This window comes from Sodiomyces alkalinus (assembly GCF_003711515.1).
Source record: "Sodiomyces alkalinus F11 unplaced genomic scaffold SODALscaffold_9, whole genome shotgun sequence".
Taxonomy (NCBI): Eukaryota; Fungi; Ascomycota; class Sordariomycetes; order Glomerellales; family Plectosphaerellaceae; genus Sodiomyces; species Sodiomyces alkalinus.
In genome coordinates, this window is record NW_021167087.1 from 1343235 (window position 1) to 1359909 (window position 16675).

Sequence of the window (16675 nt, forward strand, 5' to 3'; positions counted from 1 at the left end):
ATCCAATGCCATTAAACTCGACCTCGTCTTCCCCTCGTGAAGATGGACCATACCCAGCATCCGCGGATATCCTGCCCGCGGTGATCTCTCTCCAAAATCCCACCGTCGCCTACCGATACGGCTGGGAGTTTGTATGGGGCGTCGGCGTGACTGGTCGACTCGCACTCCATCATCCACCTCCCCGCCGGCGAGTACAGGTTCTCATGGCGACTCCACATGGGATCCTGGTGCGATCCCGGCCGTCGTTGGCATCCCTGACCCATGGTGGAAAGTGGCTCGTTCCTCTTCACCTGTATCTTTGGGGGTTTTACCATGGTCTCTATTCTCATCCGTTAAGGGTTGTTGCTAAACGGTCTCCCTTACGCTTTAATGTTCCCTCGGGTGTCTGTCTCGCGTCACATGGTTGTCATGATTATTATGAATGCATTCCCCTTTGTTACCACGCTCAGATCAATTTCACCAGTGACAAATGTCACCTCTCAAGGTAAGCAAAGCCAGTTGGCCGTCTTATCTAACTACCTCCGTGGCTGCTGGCTGGAATCAAGCCCAGCCGAATCCCCATGACCCATCTGGCCTTGGCCTCGCGATTGCCCGTACCGCGGTGCATTCACACCTCCCTGCATGTGTGGTCCGTAACCCACGGGAGACTGACCCTCCAATTCCGACGGCAGCCGCTGTGTCTGTCTGTTCCGTCGCCCCTGTCTAGGATACGCCGCCGGCGCCAAATGGCCCTGCAACTCCGCAGGCGGGGCCTGCTGCGACCCATACACCTCAGGCGGCATAGGTATCTGCGTCTCCGGATGGAGCTCGGAGATCCGCCCCTGGCCGTGCAGCTCCACGGGCGGGGCCTGCTGCGACCCATACACCTCGGGCGGCATGGGCGTGTGCGTCTCCGAATGAAGCTCGGAGATCGCGCCCTGGATGCTAAGCTCGGCCTTGTCGTCCCAGGGACCTGGCTCGTCTGGGACCGAGGCAGCAGGGGCCGCAGGGGTCGCCGCATTGGCTTGTTGCTTGCGACGAATGAACCAGACGAGGCCGACGGTGATGAGGAGGACAGCCACGCCGCCTACTGCGCCGCCTACGATGACGCCAATATTGGGTCCCGAGCCCGCCGAACCGTCGTCAGAATCATCACCATCGCCGTTGCCGGTTGGCTCGGTGCCGCTGGATGCCGTGCGGCTTGCCCCGTTCTCGGCAGTGGGGATTTTTCGCGAAGCTGCAACAACAAAAGTTAGCGATGCTTTACGTTTTGAATCGGGAAGTTGAAAGGGAAGGGACCAAAAGAGTGACGAAAAAAAAGGTGGGGGGGAGAGAGAGTTGGAGGAAGAGAGAGAGTGGGAGGAAGAGAGAAGGGGGGGAAACATACGGGACGAATCAGCGGTGGCCACGACGTCGCCCCGGGCAGCGGAGCAATAAAAGTCAAAGACTGCAACGGCGGAGCGAACGGCGGAGCGGACGGGATCGCCCTCCCCCAACACCGAGCCGCAGAGTTCCGACGCCGCAGAGCGCACAGACGTCGAGACGACACTGTGCTTGGTCTCCCTGAGACAAATGCACGACGCGAGGGCCTGGGGCCCCTGGGGACACAACGAAGACGTCTGGCGTCGGAAGGCGACCGAGACGGCCGACTGGGCGCAGGGCAGCAGAGAGCTGTACTGGTCGAGCGCGGCGATGTGGGAGGGCATGTCGCCTGGTGGCGAAGACGGCGTGGGGAGGTGGGTGATGCCGCTGACCATGTTGCAGTAGGCGGAGAAGAACTGATGGGCGGACGACACGTCTTCTTGGGCGTTGCAGCTGAACATGGCGTCCCTGTTGATTTGGCGGCTGATCCGGCGCGAGTTGTCGTTTTTGGTGCACATGCAGGGCGCGTACAGGCTGACGATCTGGGGACAGTACGGCGACTATCGTGGGGCTAGTGTCAGTACCGCAAAGGGGTGTAGAGGGCATATGAAGAAGAGTCCCTGTCATATCATAATGACAAGACTCAAGAGGTTCATACGTACCATGAGGGACACAGCATCGGTCAGGGCACCCTGGACGCATTGCGCGAGGCTGCTATACTGGGGTACTTCGGTGATCATCTGGCGCACAATGTTGAAGGAGGGGGTTGGGAGTTGAAATATGCGCGTCGGGGTACAGTAGGCTTGGAAGACGATGTCGGCGCTCGTCCTGTCCTCCGTCGCCGTTGCGCCGCAGTTGAAGGTGACGCCGAAGGCGATGGAAGCGGCCATGGCCTGGGAGTTGTTGCCATCCGTGCAGACACACGATTGCAGCTCGCTAGCATCACTGCCGCAGGAAGAGGTCATGACCCCGACTGTGGACAGGGCGGATTGAGCGCATGGTGCCTGAGAGGGGATGTCAGTAGTGCTCTCACTGCGCGACATAAGAAGAGAGGGGCCACGGCCCACGGGTCAATGTGATTATGTGAACGCACCAAGAGAGAATAGATGTCCAACTGGGTGATGTATGGTACATTTTGCGCGAGAACGGCGGCAGAGGAAATCGTGAGCGAAAGTAACAGGTAGGGAAGAGGAGGAGGCGGCATGCTGAAGTCGGCGAAGAAATTGACCGCAAAGGTCCGATATCAAGGGTTTTTTTTTTTTTTCTCCCCGGGGACATTAGGCGGCGGGTCAAGTGTCGCGTCAACAGGTTGTCGGACGCGATGTCGACTTTGAGCATGCGATGATGCGATACTCGAGGATCAGCAGAGGAAGTGAAATTGAAGTGGAAAGACTCCCCAGCCCGTACCAAGATGGGGGAACCAAGGCGCCCAGTCGATCTCCATGGGAAAAAAAAAATCTGGGGATTGCGGCGTCAGTTCCGTGTTTTCTCCAGGAGGGGCGATAATACACGCGAAGAACGGGATGACCCCGGTGGTTGAATTCGGGTAGCAGTATCCTGTATGTCCCCTGTCCGGTATCCCGGCGACGCCTGTGCTATTTAGGAAAGGTTTGCCAAGGGATCCGAGATGAGTCTGTGCCCGTTAAGGAATCGGCTTCGTAAATAGGGCTTGATACAAGGCGAATTCGTATTAATCTTAAATCCTACGTCTTAGTTAATTGACAACACTAACGTCTTTGTGTCCGCGACCTCACGATATACCGGGCTGGGACCTTAGGCCATAACAGGCATAGACTCTAACTTCGGATCCCTTGGCAAACCTATCCTAAATAGTATAGGAGTCGTCGGAATACCGAACAGGGGACATACAGCATACAACTACTCGTTGAATTCGGACGCAATCTTACAAACCGCGACCCCTGCATGATGAATCAAGGCGATCCGCAAGGCAGACGCCCCTTTTTCCAGATGCCAAGGTACCAAAGCCTTCCATGCAGCCCGATTCGGGTCAGGGGTCACAATGCAGTTAGCCATGGCGATTACTGATAAAGAAAGGCTTGCTGGCGTGGAACTACTAACGCAAATCGGGCCTCTGGTGTACCCTCTCCCAGGGACGGCTTCATGAGGTCCAGCATGCAGCCTCGTCGGCATCGCCGCCTCAATTTCACATGTGGATAGATTGCCGATTGCATGAAATACGGAAAAGGCGTAATAAATATCGATGTTGGAAAAGGCCTTCGCGCTTCCTTTGGCAATAGGGACTATAGTATATCGCCAGCTATTGGCTGAAAGGAGGAAGTTGTGCGTCCGTCTCTTATGACTGTCGATGAAAGAGGAAATATTAATAAGCTGCGGAACAGGGCAATTGATGAGAAAAAGGGGCTGCTTAAAATAGAGAATCATGGAATTTGGTATCGCCGTTCCGCGGGTATTACTCAGCAGTCCCTCTGCTTGCCGGATTGAGATTCTCAGGCCCCTCCGGGTCCGCGTCCGCGTCCGGGGACCGACCGGCAGCATTTGGTCTCCACTTTTCCGTTTAACCCAATTCCCGGATTAGACGACAGTCTCTGGTCTCAACTGGTTTCTCACCTCCCTCCCTCATCCTCCTTCTCACAAAGTTAGGAACTCAATATATTCCAAGAATAGAACTATATAGTACCTACCCCTAAATCCAATTAGTAACTCATACATGATAATGCGTTAGATTGCCCAAACTGCAGATCTCAGATCGATCCGGACGAGCCATTGGTGTCTTGGTAAGTTCTTGGGCCTTGGCTATATTCAGACCCTGGGCCTTCTATTCATATATCCAGATTATCAAGACTCCAACGATTCCAAATTACCACCGGGTCCTAAAGTCCTATAACAGGCCCTCTTCCAGTCAACCAACCGCATTATGGACGTCTCCCATTTAGACAGAACAGTTTGAATAGTACCTACTATATTTACCTTTTTTTTCTCTCTCCTTGTTCTTCGTTATACCCAGTTCCTACTCGCCCCGAGTATAGGATATTTTGCGTTTATAGATATATTTGGAGGTTTAATACCGCCTACCTGCTGGCTTCTTTCTCTGTTGAACAGTCTAGTCACAGGTAACTTGTAAGAAGCCAAGAATCGTCCCTGCCATCTCATAACCTGTGCTCTTGCTTCATCTCTGTCTGATGGCACGGCCACCCTTATTTCGGATTCTGTTCCTTCCTATACAACGTACTTCCTTGCTTAGTACTCCACTCGCTCCTGTCAACCAGAAGCCCCGAAAAGAAAAAAGACGGTATTCTTCTGTTGCCCTCGATCTTTCCAAAATCCCACAATATCAACTCTCTTCTCCTCCACCCTTCTTCACCTTTCTAACCTTCTTGACGTCTTTCGGTCATTACCATTCCAAAGATAACGCCCTCAAGCGCTCTCACTTTGACAATTTAACCCCTGCATCAACCTTCAACGTCATCTCCTTCTACGCAATTTTTCTTTCTGTTAAAGAACAACAGACAACGAGGACTATCAACATCACCACGATGGACCTCGGCGCCCAAGACAAGTGCCATTCTGGCAACGCCAGCGACAGACCCAAACCAACTGTGTTCCACACGTTTATTTCCACCACTTTTGCTCTCGTAGCTTTCTTCGCTCTGTGTGAGGTTGCCGTCCGCGGCGCGTTCCCCTTCAACCATCTCGCAGCTCTTCTCTCCTCTTGCTGCTCTATTGAGTTTGTCAGCACTGTTGTCCTCCTTCTTCTCTTTCTTCTCTTCCTCCCGTCGTCCGCCTTTACTCCTCGCAACGTTAAGAACGAGAGCCCCGCTCAATTGCCCGCTCATCGGCGTCAGTCCCTGGAGAAAACCCAAGACGTCCCTTCCTCCCCGTCGACATCCACTGGGGTTCAAGCTGGCGCGAGCTTCACCAAGCTCACCACCTCAGGCGGCGCACTATGCACCCGACCACGCGCAACGTGTGAGGCCGTCGACGCCATGCGTACGAAGGAACAGGCCGAGGTCGACAGGCTCGACGATCAGCTCTGGCATGTCCAGCTTCAAATCACATCTGCCTTCACAGCCAAGGTAGACGCAGAGAAACGGGCGGCTTTGGCGGAGAAGAGAGCCGACGACGCCATTGCCGCTGCAAAGAAGGAGGCGGAAGACCGTATAAACCGAGTGATTGACGATGCTCAGGAGAAGTTGAAGCAGATTCAAGCCGAGGCTGATCGCGAAGGGGCCGCTGCCCACGAAAAAGCGGATTTACATTGCGAAGAGATCAAGATGAAGAACAAGAAGATTGCGGAGCTGGAAGAGGAACTCTGCCTCTTCAAGCGAGATGCCGTGGCGCCTCAGACTGTTGGGGGCTTGCGTCAGAAGAACCACGCTCTGGAAGAAGAAAGCAAACCACTTTGCGCCAGCTCGACTACTAGCACTCCTCCTACTCCTCCTCATGGTGGCACGAACAAGTCTGTCTCGGAGCAGGGCTCAGGGGTCCGCACACCTCCCACACATTCCCAATCCAACCCAGACAACCAGTCTCACTCTAGTACCCCTTCCAGCGCTAAGAGCAAATCGTCCATGTCGCCACTCGATGATATGAGTCCGACTACCAAAAAGAGGAATACCTCGCCTAGTCGACCTCTCTCTTTCTCCCCCACTCTGTCAACTCCCACTATTTCTCATGCGACCATGGCCACGTCCACAAAATCCATGTTCGAGCAGGCAGCCGCATCAGCTAACAAGCTGATCTCTTCGTCTGTCCTTCCTCCGGCTCTTCCCTTCTCTGCTTCAGCCCCCGCTCACGTCGGTTCCTCGGCTGCCGGTCATGGAAAGTCGCTCTTTGGTCGCGTTACGTATCCCCCGGGCCATACGCATGCTGGTCAGTCCTGGGGTTCGGCCCACAATGCGGTTATGAATTCGAAGGCAGAGCAGCCGATGGATGGAGTAAAGGCGGATTGGGAAGATGAAGACGTTGACTGGCAAGATATCCTTTGAGTTTTTGTGGAGTATAAGTCTGCGGAAGGATCTGGGTCTCCAAGGTTGTGAATGTGTTTATGAAACTGTAATAAGCAGTGGAGTTTCTGGCATTGTTCTTTGGACTTGGATTGCTTCTTGGGTTGCTTCTTGATACTCCAATCTCCTATTAGTTGGCCTGCTACTTGGAAGCAGCCGGGTGGGTGTCTTTACATGTAGTTCCAGATCCGATAGGGATTAGATACAGGATGTTCTCAAGAACTCATAATCCATTGACCCATGAACTATACTATACACCTTGAACGCTTTGAACTTTGCAGTTGGAACCGACTCTCATATGTAACTATACATATGTAACTAGGCCTATATGTAACATGTTCCTGGAAATTGGAATTTAGAAAGCTGGCAAGTTGTTGGTTTACTGTCAATGTACATCGATAATGTACGTCTCTCTGTGTGGGAGAGTACTGACCCGACCGGACTTGCTTATCCGAGACCGCGTCATTCAAACTCCGCTCCCCTTCCCCGATCCGGTCCCGAATTCCGATCCGCAAGGAGTGCACGGAGTAAACAACCCGCGGGGACATTAGTCAGTCACATGATGGCCCTTATTAATAATGATCATAATTAATAATAATTTGATTTATTACGTCTTGCGACGTAGTCTGCCCCGCGATATTTTCATGCCACCGTTTCGTATCAGTCACGACGAACAACTTGGGAAGAGAACATACAAGATAGCCAGAACATCCCAAGCACGAGGTCTTAGCTACGATAACCAAATATCAGACGGCGCCCTTCCAATTAGTTTCCATCCTACGAATTTACAGCCAAAGTCTAAAGATCAACATGACGACCAGCCCCATCCGGATAGCCCTGATCGGCCTCTCCGCAAATTCTGGCTCCGCCTGGGCAGCCGGAGCTCACCTCCCCTATCTCATCTCCCCCCGGGGCAAAAAGCACTACACCATCGTCGCCCTCCTGAACTCTTCCCCCGCCGCCGCCCTCGCCGCCCGGGACTTCTTTCACCTCCCCGCCTCCGTCAAGACCTACGGCGACCCGGAAGCCCTCGCAGCCGACCCAGACATCGACCTAGTCGTCTGCATCACCCGCGTGGACATCCATTTCCCGACCATCGCCCCCAGCCTGCGCGCCGGCAAACCCGTCTACGTCGAGTGGCCGCTCACCGACAACCTACCCCGCGCGCTCGAGCTAGAACGTCTCTCCGACAAAACCGCCTGGGAAAGCAGCATCCTGGGCCTCCAAGGCCGCGTCGACCCCGTCGTCCTGAAGCTCGCCAGCCTGCTGCGCGAGGGGCGAATCGGCAAGGTCCTAAGCAGCGACGTGAGGGCGTGGGACGCCATGCTGCCGCGGGACCAGGTGCCGCAGGTCGTCGAGTACCTCTCGCAGAGGAAAGTGGGCGGGAACCGCGTCACGATTGCCTACGCGCACTTCATCGACAGCGTGCACTCGGTGCTGGGCGAGTTCGACGGGTTCCAGGCCCGGGTCCAGCTTCGGCGGCCCGAAATCGACGTCGTGGACGGGTTCCCCACGGGGAACGTCGTGCGGAAGACCGCCACGGATGTGCCTGACTTGGTCGCTGTCCACGGCGCGCTGAAGGGCAAGGACTACGTTGCCGACCGTGCTACCTTGACCGCGGCTATTCGGTCGGGGCCTCCGTTCAAGGGTGACCCGGCGTTCGTGTGGTCCATCCATGGCGAGAAGGGGGAGATGCAGTTCACCATTCCCACGGGGCCGTATCTCCAAGTCGGGCACGAAAAGGGTCAGGTCTCGGTCAAGGTCCATGATTTTGCCACGGACACCGTCGAGGACGTTGAGTGGGACTGGCAGGATTGGCAGAAGGAGCTGCCGCTCAGGGCACGCGACGTCGGCGAATTGTACGAGCGGTATGCTGCTTGGGTTGAAGGTGGCAAGGGTAAGATGGAGGAGGGCAGAGAGTTTACCACTGTCGCGAGCGGGATGGCTCGGATGAGAGAGACGAATGAGGTTCTTGCGCAGTTTGACCAGCAGCAGTCTTGATTCTGGGACCTAATTGCCTTGGCTTGTCAGTTGAGGACTTGAGGTGAGGTAAAGGTCCTCTTTTATATTTTAAATAGGTCCATGAGAACAAGTTGAGCGCTTTGAAGGGACTCGGAGTCTCGAGAGGTTGAAGGTCTGGGAAATAGTCAAACTCCATTTCTTGATATGGTACTGTGTGTAAGTGAACAGAGACTCTTGGGTGATGATTGCATGATTATATTACCCTTAAGCGCCGCCGGACGCCTCGGGCACGGCAGTAATATTTGTGAGGATGTGGACATTATCTAACTTCTCCTCAGTAGTGAGAAAGTAATAAGCCTTGGGCTACAGCCTACGGGCAGAAGAAATTTCAAGAAAATATGCAAGACTATAGTCTACTCCGCATCAAGTGCCGATGCCCTTGCCCCTGGTTGTGTTGACTCCCGTTTAGGCCGCTTGGCTGCATTAAAATCCCCGGCTCGGCTCTCTCGTGCCACCGGAGAACTGCAGTTTTACTCGTGGAAATATAAATACAGCATGCTGCAGGCTTACCAAGGACCAAGGGGAAGACGATCTAGTACCAAAACAGACGGGAGTTTCTGACCCTATTGAGAAACAGCCCAGATATCTCCGCATGCCCGTCAGCACGTAGACGATCATTACCCTGGAGGTTACATGTATCATGGGATGTCCTAGAAGACCCAAACCAGTGCGAGAATGGGAGAGCCCGCCGGACCGCCGGGCGCACATTAGTTGACATCCTACTGGAACGGCCCCCGGGCCCCCTATACCTGGGCTTCTTATAGGTAATTGCTGATTATCCTAAATCCAAAATACCACCTCACGAACCATGGACCATGGCCCATGGCCCCTTCGACGGCGACTCCCCCGCATTCGTCAAAGGCTTCGTACCACTGCCGCTACGGAGAGAGGACATCCGTCTCTCACATTGGGATGGATGTATATAATATATCTTCCTTGGGTCTCTAGGTCAACGAGACGTCAGTTGGCAGTGGGACGCAGGTCAGAGCTTTCAGTTAACCTCCGGGGTCCTCTCTGCTCAACATGCGACACACTCTAGCTTACCTCAGTGGCCTCAGTGCCCTCCTGCTACCGGTGCTGGCCAGGCCGGCGGCCCTCGGAGAGGCGAGAATCCTGGAGCGACAAGACCAGCTCGATGATGAGTACGACTACATCATTGTGGGAGCCGGAACGGCTGGTCTCACGGTTGCGAACAGACTGTCTGCTGATGGGGAATGTAAGTAGTTCAGCGTTATGTCAGAAGAACGTAAAAAAGGGAAAGAAAAAAAAAAGAAAAAAGAAAAGGAATTTGAAAAGGGGGGAAGGGGAGGAGGCGGCAATGAATATGGTCACTAACCAACTAACCACCTACCACATGACTGTAGACACCGTTCTCGTCATCGAATATTGTCACTTGAGTATGTAAGCACGAGGTCTAAAGCACATACGTGCCGGGCTATGAGAGAGGCCCGAACAGGGCCCCGAAACACGTCTACAGACTACTGACACCCCGAACAGTTTCGGACGAGGTCATCGAAGCCGGCAACGGCCGCAACTTCAACGACCCCGGCATCCAGTATAACATCACGTCTGTGCCTCAGCCCGACATGAACAACAGGCGTCAGTTTGTCTGGATTGGATGCTGCGTTGGCGGTAGTTCGGCCATCAACGGCATGGTCGCCGTCCGCGGCACCAGGACCGAGTACGATGCCTGGGCTGAGCTCGGAGGGCCTAATTCGACTTGGACTTGGGATGGTGTGCTGCCATACTTCAAGAGGGTAAGTCATTTACGTTCATGATCCCTGCATGTGGGCGTTGGCTTGCTGCTAGTCTTTGAGCTGCCGCTCGGAGTGACTGTCAGACTGACGACACCCGATAGGCCATGCACTTTACACCCCCTGAAGAGCGGTTGGCCGAGGCTTTCAACATCACCTGGGACCCCAATGCATGGGGCCAAGACGAGGACACCAAGGTCTACGCCTCTTTCCCTAATTACCAGAACCCTCGGTTGAGTAAGTTTCGATTCCCATGTTCATTTTTTGGCTGTGCTCGTAGAGAAAGCATGTTAACGTAACGACAGTTCCCATGTACAATGCCATGGCTAAAATGCCTCGAATGGATATTCCCCTGGACGGAGCTGGAGGCGAGAACGGCCTATACTGGTACCCTTCGTCCTTGGACCCGGACACGTACAGGCGTTCGTACGCCCGGACGGGCCACTACGACGAGCAGATCCAACGCGATAACTACCACCTTATCACGCGACAGAAGGTTCGGAAGGTGCTGTTCGAATGCGATGAAACCACGGCATGGGGCGTCGAGTTCTTCTCCCGCGACGATCCCGAGGAGGTGGTCAGCGTGAGGGCCAGGAAAGAGGTCATCATCTCAGCCGGCACCGTCCACACGCCCCAGATCCTCCAGCTCAGCGGCATCGGACCGAGGCCTCTGCTGGAAGAAGCCGGCATCCCCGTCAACGTCGAGCTCCCCGGCGTGGGGCAAAACTTCCAAGACCACGCCTACCTCAGCGTGGGGTACACCTGGGGCAACGGAGTCGGCCCCCCCGTCCCAGACATCCCCCAACTCGGCAACCCCAGCTCCGTATCAGGGCCTAACCTCGGCGCCTGGATCGGACTCCCCACCATGACCGAGGACTTCGAGGACATGGCGGCCCGCTACGAAGCCCAGGATCCGGCTCAATACCTCCCGGAGGGGGCGGACCCGACCGTCGTCGCCGGGTACGCCGAGTTCCAGCGCGTCCACGCCAAGCTGCTGCGGAGCAAGAACACCAACCTCATGTGGTTCCCGCTCAACGGAGGGGCGGGCGGCATCGTGATGAGCATGCACATCGTCAGCCACGGCACCATCAACATCAACGTCACGGACCCGGAGGCGAGCCCCGTCGTCGACTACCGCGCGCTCAGCAACCCCACCGACATGGACATCATGGTCGAGAACATCGAGTACATGCGCAAGTACATGGCCAGCCCGGACTTTGCGCCGTACGGGCCCCGCGAGACGAACCCGGGCGCCGGTGTCACGGGCGAGGCCCTGCGCGCGTGGATCCGGCAGACGTATATCCCTACCAACTTCCACCCCATTGCCACGGCTGCCAAGAAGCCCAAGGAGTTGGGCGGTGTGGTGGACGAGGAGTTGCGCGTGCATGGGACGTCCAAGTTGCGGGTCGTTGATGGGAGTATCATGCCTTTGTTGCCGGGCGCCAATACCCAGCAGCCGGTGTACATGGTCGCAGAGAAGGTGAGCATCCCCTTACGAGCGAACTTGGATAAAAAGGGGGCCATACTGACACTTTACTTACACCAGGCTGTCGACTTTATCAAGGCGGCTCAGTGAATGCTATGGGAGATAACCTAGCTGAGGATTGGGAGACGACAGGCTGGTATCCGAAGTATTGGGCCTATACCTTTTGCTTTGCCTACTTTGACTGGTCTGGATGACTGGCCGGAGAAGATTGAGCGTATTCTCGATCCTTATGCCAATATTGATGAGGCTCTGTTGATGAGAATGGTAGGACATGACCTTCCTGTGGATTATAGTCGGATGGGGTAATGGACGGCTGGGGGGTTTTGTGACATAGACTCCCGAAATCTATAGTCCAGACAAAGTCTGTCCAGACTCAAATATGCCACAGGGCATTGTTCAGACGCGTCATACTCGAAAAGTACGTGGAGATAGTGGCACCGGTTCCCTCTTATGTATGCTTTTCGTTCCTCTTTTTTTCTGCTTTTTTCTTTCTTTTCTTTACTTTCTGTTCTAGCCTTTGACAGCCGTCTTTCCGTATGAACCACCCACTGCCTTTCTCAGCTCGATTGCTCGTTTGTAAGGTGGTGCTGTCGGTGGTTGGACTGGATCCAGAGAGACGTGTCCATCTGGAAGTTGATACGAAGCATCGGAATCGAAGGATGACAGGTCACCGCAGGCGATAAACGGCGCTATCCACTTGATGTCGTCCTTTTCTGATCCATCCAAGTTGTTCGTTTCATCGTAAGCTTCCACCTCAACCACATCCTTCCCTGGATCGTAGAGGGACTTGGAGGGTGCAACATCCCAGGCCGCAGTCCCCGGGTTTTGCATGAGAGCATCGGCGAGAACGGGCAGCTGCCGCGTCCTCTCCTCGGCCATCTCGGGCAACCCGCTCCCCACGCCAAGCGGATCCTCAAGGCTCGCCCGAAAACCCGGGGGGGGCCGGAAATTAATGCACACGATAAACGCCTCGACGCTGCTGGCGCGCGAGGAGCGGGGCTTGGCGACGAAGACCTTCTCGAAAAAGATCTTCAGCTGGGCGTACAGGACGTCGACGTTCCGGCCTCGGAAGATCTTGGCCACGAATTTTCCGCCGGGCTTGAGGACGCAGAGGGCGAGGTTCAGGGCGGCGAAGAGGAGCTGGGACTGGACGTAGATGTCGAGGTCGTGCAGGCCCGTGACGTCCGGCGCGCCGTCGCTGATGACGAGGTCGACGGGTTGCGAGGCCGGCTGCTTGCTGCTGCGCGCGGCGGGGTCGTAGTCGGGATCGAGGGCCTTGAGGAGGAGTGGCACCGTGGCGGGATGAGTGATGTCGGCGCGAAGGGTGACGACGCCGGGGAGAGGGCTCATGGGTTGGAGGTCGATGGAGACGATCTTGACGTCCCCTGGTGTACTTCTCTCGGGTTGACGAGGCGCATAGATGCCTTCTTCTGTCGGCTTCGGGGGGTCGCTGGATGTTATGCTGGGTAGGACATTGAGCATTTGTTGGCGAAAGCGAGCTTCGCGGTCTTGCCAGGCGGTGCGCCCGAACTTCTCTCCCTTGATGAGGACACGCGACAGTACCTGAGACCAGCTACCAGGTGCCGCACAGAGGTCAACCACTCTCGTCACGTGAGAGAAGAGGTCAAACTCTGCGTAAGCGTCAGTGGGTGGGCCTGGGAAAGGGTAAGGGGACCCGTGGGAGAGGAAATGATTCAAATGAAGTGATTCACGGATTTACCTTCATCGAGTTGCAAAAGTTTAAAGGCGCTACGGGCACGCCAGCCTTGTTCTTTCGCTAGCCTGTAATAGGCATCTCGCTTGTCCTTTGATGTTTTCCCCATGGTACAGCGGGTTAGGAGGCGTTCGTGTTCGTTGTGGAGAGGAAGGGAGACTCAGGGTCACTCTCAGGGCGAGGGGTTCCAACTTCTCATGGAGTCATGGTGAACTTCGGCAAGTGAAGTGACTGTGACTGAGAAAATTTAATTGATGAGTCATCAGAAACAGAAAAGGCTGAGTTAAGGTGTGGTCTGTGCTTGACAAGGCAGATGTCTCGGAGCAATATTATACCGATCCCGTCCAAGATTTTGGTGGGGCATCTGGGAACCAATTCTCATCACGGATTTTTTTTGTTCTGTAACGCACCAAAAAAGGGAAAACCACAGAGTTGGGCTTAGACACAATCGGACTGCGAACACACACCACACACCATGGCGCCAATCTCGAAGAATAAGCGAAAGACGCCGGAAGCGGGGTCCTCAGCGGCCCCTTCAAAGCGACAAAAGGTCGCTGCCAAGTCGTCCGCCTCGTCCAAGAAGAAGCGGGTGTTCAGCGTCAATGCCCTGGCATGGAAGAAGGTCGACATCCCGGAGATGTTCGACGATGCGGAGGGCTTCTATGGATTAGAGGCAATCGAGGGTGTTGATGTGGTCAAGAATGGCGACCAAATCGAATTCGTACGTTTCTGAAGAAGGAAACGCTGCCTGTTTTCGTCTTCTGCTAACTCGCAACCAGCACGCAGTCGAAGATGTCATCAAGGCCGGCGACGACGAGGACGAGGACGAATTCGAAGGATTCAGCGACGCGGAACCGTCTCATACCACCGACCAGAAGCCGTCGGAGAAGCCATTGCACAAGTCATCGAACAAGGCATCCACGACTGTCAACAACTTGAAGGAAGCTACCGACATTGCCGCCGAGCTCAACTTGGGCGAAAAGACCGAAGAAGTAGGCGAAAAAGAAGTGGAACCAAAAGCCCAAAAAGGCCAAGACGCCAAATCCAAGAAAGAGAAGAAAAAGGAGAAGAAAGAGCAAAAGAAAATGTTGGGACCTGTGGCTGAGGATCCGGCTCTGTCAAGCAACGTCTTCTCGGCATTGGGCGACGCGCCCCAGCCAGCAGAGGACGACCTCGACATGTCCGCATGGGTGGCACTCGACTTGTCGCCAGACATGGTCTCGGCCCTTGCTCGTCTCAAGTTCTCCAAACCAAGCGCCATCCAAGCTGCCGCCATTCCGGAAATCATCGCAGGACATGACGTTATCGGAAAGGCAGCAACCGGCTCCGGCAAAACGCTGGCTTTCGGCATCCCCATCGTCGAGAAGTGGCTCGAAAGCAACAACACCGAACAGGCGCAGGAACCGGAACAGGAGCAGGGGGATTCCTCTTCCGACAAAGTACCTCTGGCCCTCATCATTTCTCCCACCCGAGAACTCGCCCATCAGATCATGAACCATATCAAGGAGCTCTGTGCCGGGCTGCAAGCCCAGCCATACGTGTGCGCCGTCACCGGTGGATTGTCCGTCTACAAGCAGCAGCGCCAGCTTGCCAAGGCCGACATTGTCGTCGGAACGCCCGGCCGGTTGTGGGAGGTGTTGAGTTCGAGCAACTCCCTCATGGCGTCGTTCAAGCAGATCCAGTATTTGGCCGTCGACGAAGCGGACAGATTATTGAGTGATGGGCACTTCAAGGAGGCTGAGGAGATTCTCAAGGCCCTCGACAGGCACACTGTCGATGAGGACGGCGAGGAAGAGAAAAAGTTGTCACCCCGACAGACGCTCGTCTTCTCAGCGACCTTCAATAAAGGATTGCAACAGAAACTGGCAGGGAAAGGGAAGAACAATCTCCTGTCAGACGAGGAATCAATGGAATATCTCCTCAAGCGGCTCAATTTCAGGGAAGAGAATCCCAACTTCATCGACGTCAACCCGGTGTCACAGATGGCGGAGGGACTCAAGGAGGGAATGGTCGAATGCGGCGCTTTGGAAAAGGTGAAGACAAAAGGCTCCTTTTCTTCCTTCGCGCTCATCTGAGCAACTATCCGATCTCCTCCTCACTAACACAAAACACAAACACCGGGTAACCAGGATCTCTATCTTTACGCGCTGCTCCTCCTCAGTCCGAACCGCAGGTCCCTCGTATTCACCAACTCCATCAGCACCGCCCGCCGCCTGACGCCCATGTTACAAAACCTCAAACTCAACGTGCTCCCCCTTCACTCCCAGATGGCGCAAAAGGCCCGTCTCCGATCCGTGGAGAAGTTCGCAGCGGCAAAACCCGGCACCTCGTCCATCCTCATCGCAACAGACGTGGCCGCAAGAGGCCTCGACATCCCCGGCATCGACCAGGTCATCCATTACCACGTCCCGCGGACCGCCGACATGTACGTCCACCGCTCCGGCCGCACGGCCCGCGCCCAGTGCTCCGGCCTCAGCATCATCCTCTGCGCGCCGGAAGAAGTCACCCCGATGCGCCGCCTGGCCGCCAAAGTGCACCACGAACAGGCGGTCCGAAAGAAGTACGTGATCCGGACCATCGACGTCGACCGGCGGGTCGCGCAGCGCCTCAAGCCGCGCGTCGAGCTGGCGAAGAGAATCACCGACGCGGTGCTGGCCAAGGAGAAGGGCGGCAAGGACGACGACTGGGTCCGCAAGGCCGCGGAGGACCTCGGCGTCGAGTACGACAGCGAGGAGCTGGAGAAGAGCGGCAGCTGGGGTGGCCGCGGGAGCCAGAAGAAGAAGAAGCAGAAGGAGGCCATGCAGATTGGCAAGGCTGAGCTCGGCGCCATGAGGGCGCAGCTCCGCGACTTGCTCTCGAGGCGCGTCAACACGGGCGTGAGCGAGAGGTACATTACCGATGGGAGGGTCGACGTTGATGAGCTGTTGAAGGGCGTGACGGGCGACTTCCTCGGCAGGGTGGACGCTCTGGATGTGGACTTTTGAGCTCTGGTTGGGTGTGGATGGGCATAGGCATGGGCATGTTTGGCACATTTGTCATTGATACCCCCTGTCTAAGATTGGCTGGCTGGAACGGGAATTCTACCATCGATCAACCGGACCTGATACTACCTATTGTCCAATGTCCCGTATGCGCACCAGTGTCTACGGAGGAAAACCACCATTACGTACTCCGTAATTGGGAATTCTTCTGTGGAAGGCTTGTCGGGTAAACTCAAATATGTGAATGCCAATGCCGAGGTGAACAGCGCCTCATAGTCTTGATGTCCACTTCTGGCTCGCCGGAGTTTGAGAACGACAGCCTCGCAATGAATTATTCCCACCAACAGCAGGTGGCAATATGCTAGTGGAGCATCTCGCCCTGAGTTGTCGGC

At 55.4% G+C, this 16675-nt stretch overlaps 6 protein-coding genes across 6 annotated transcripts; 4 read left to right on the plus strand and 2 right to left on the minus strand.

Annotated features, from left to right (window-relative positions):
• Positions 1–515: 515 nt before the first annotated feature.
• Positions 516–2545, minus strand: SODALDRAFT_325798 (hypothetical protein; the record flags this gene model as incomplete). The annotated part of the gene is made up of 4 exons (XM_028610022.1): positions 516–1216; positions 1367–1901; positions 2004–2345; positions 2435–2545. 4 exons carry the CDS (start codon positions 2543–2545, stop codon positions 516–518), a joined length of 1689 nt encoding a protein of 562 aa, XP_028464274.1.
• An 816-nt stretch (positions 2546–3361) lies between these two features.
• On the plus strand, positions 3362–6308 carry SODALDRAFT_362275 (hypothetical protein; the record flags this gene model as incomplete). The annotated part of the gene is made up of 6 exons (XM_028614444.1): positions 3362–3366; positions 3453–3511; positions 3806–3958; positions 4069–4097; positions 4211–4264; positions 4590–6308. The coding sequence occupies 6 exons, from the start codon at positions 3362–3364 to the stop codon at positions 6306–6308; spliced, it is 2019 nt and encodes a 672-aa protein (XP_028464275.1).
• A 679-nt stretch (positions 6309–6987) lies between these two features.
• Positions 6988–8479, plus strand: SODALDRAFT_335566 (oxidoreductase family protein). Its single transcript, XM_028612496.1, has one exon. It carries the CDS (start codon positions 7137–7139, stop codon positions 8325–8327), a length of 1191 nt encoding a protein of 396 aa, XP_028464276.1. The 5' UTR covers positions 6988–7136; the 3' UTR covers positions 8328–8479.
• An 811-nt stretch (positions 8480–9290) lies between these two features.
• On the plus strand, positions 9291–11707 carry SODALDRAFT_315363 (alcohol oxidase). Its single transcript, XM_028609289.1, has 4 exons — positions 9291–9547; positions 9826–10105; positions 10207–10339; positions 10408–11707. The coding sequence occupies exons 1-4, from the start codon at positions 9372–9374 to the stop codon at positions 11676–11678; spliced, it is 1860 nt and encodes a 619-aa protein (XP_028464277.1). The 5' UTR covers positions 9291–9371; the 3' UTR covers positions 11679–11707.
• SODALDRAFT_380782 (FtsJ-like methyltransferase) lies at positions 11669–13477 on the minus strand. Its single transcript, XM_028615128.1, has 2 exons — positions 13309–13477; positions 11669–13219 (listed from the first exon to the last, which is right to left on the minus strand). The coding sequence occupies exons 1-2, from the start codon at positions 13409–13411 to the stop codon at positions 12099–12101; spliced, it is 1224 nt and encodes a 407-aa protein (XP_028464278.1). The 5' UTR covers positions 13412–13477; the 3' UTR covers positions 11669–12098.
• A 30-nt stretch (positions 13478–13507) lies between these two features.
• Positions 13508–16594, plus strand: SODALDRAFT_380783 (DEAD-domain-containing protein; the record flags this gene model as incomplete). The annotated part of the gene is made up of 5 exons (XM_028615129.1): positions 13508–13524; positions 13612–13657; positions 13745–14023; positions 14082–15335; positions 15432–16594. The coding sequence occupies 5 exons, from the start codon at positions 13508–13510 to the stop codon at positions 16284–16286; spliced, it is 2451 nt and encodes an 816-aa protein (XP_028464279.1). The 3' UTR covers positions 16287–16594.
• Positions 16595–16675: the final 81 nt, after the last annotated feature.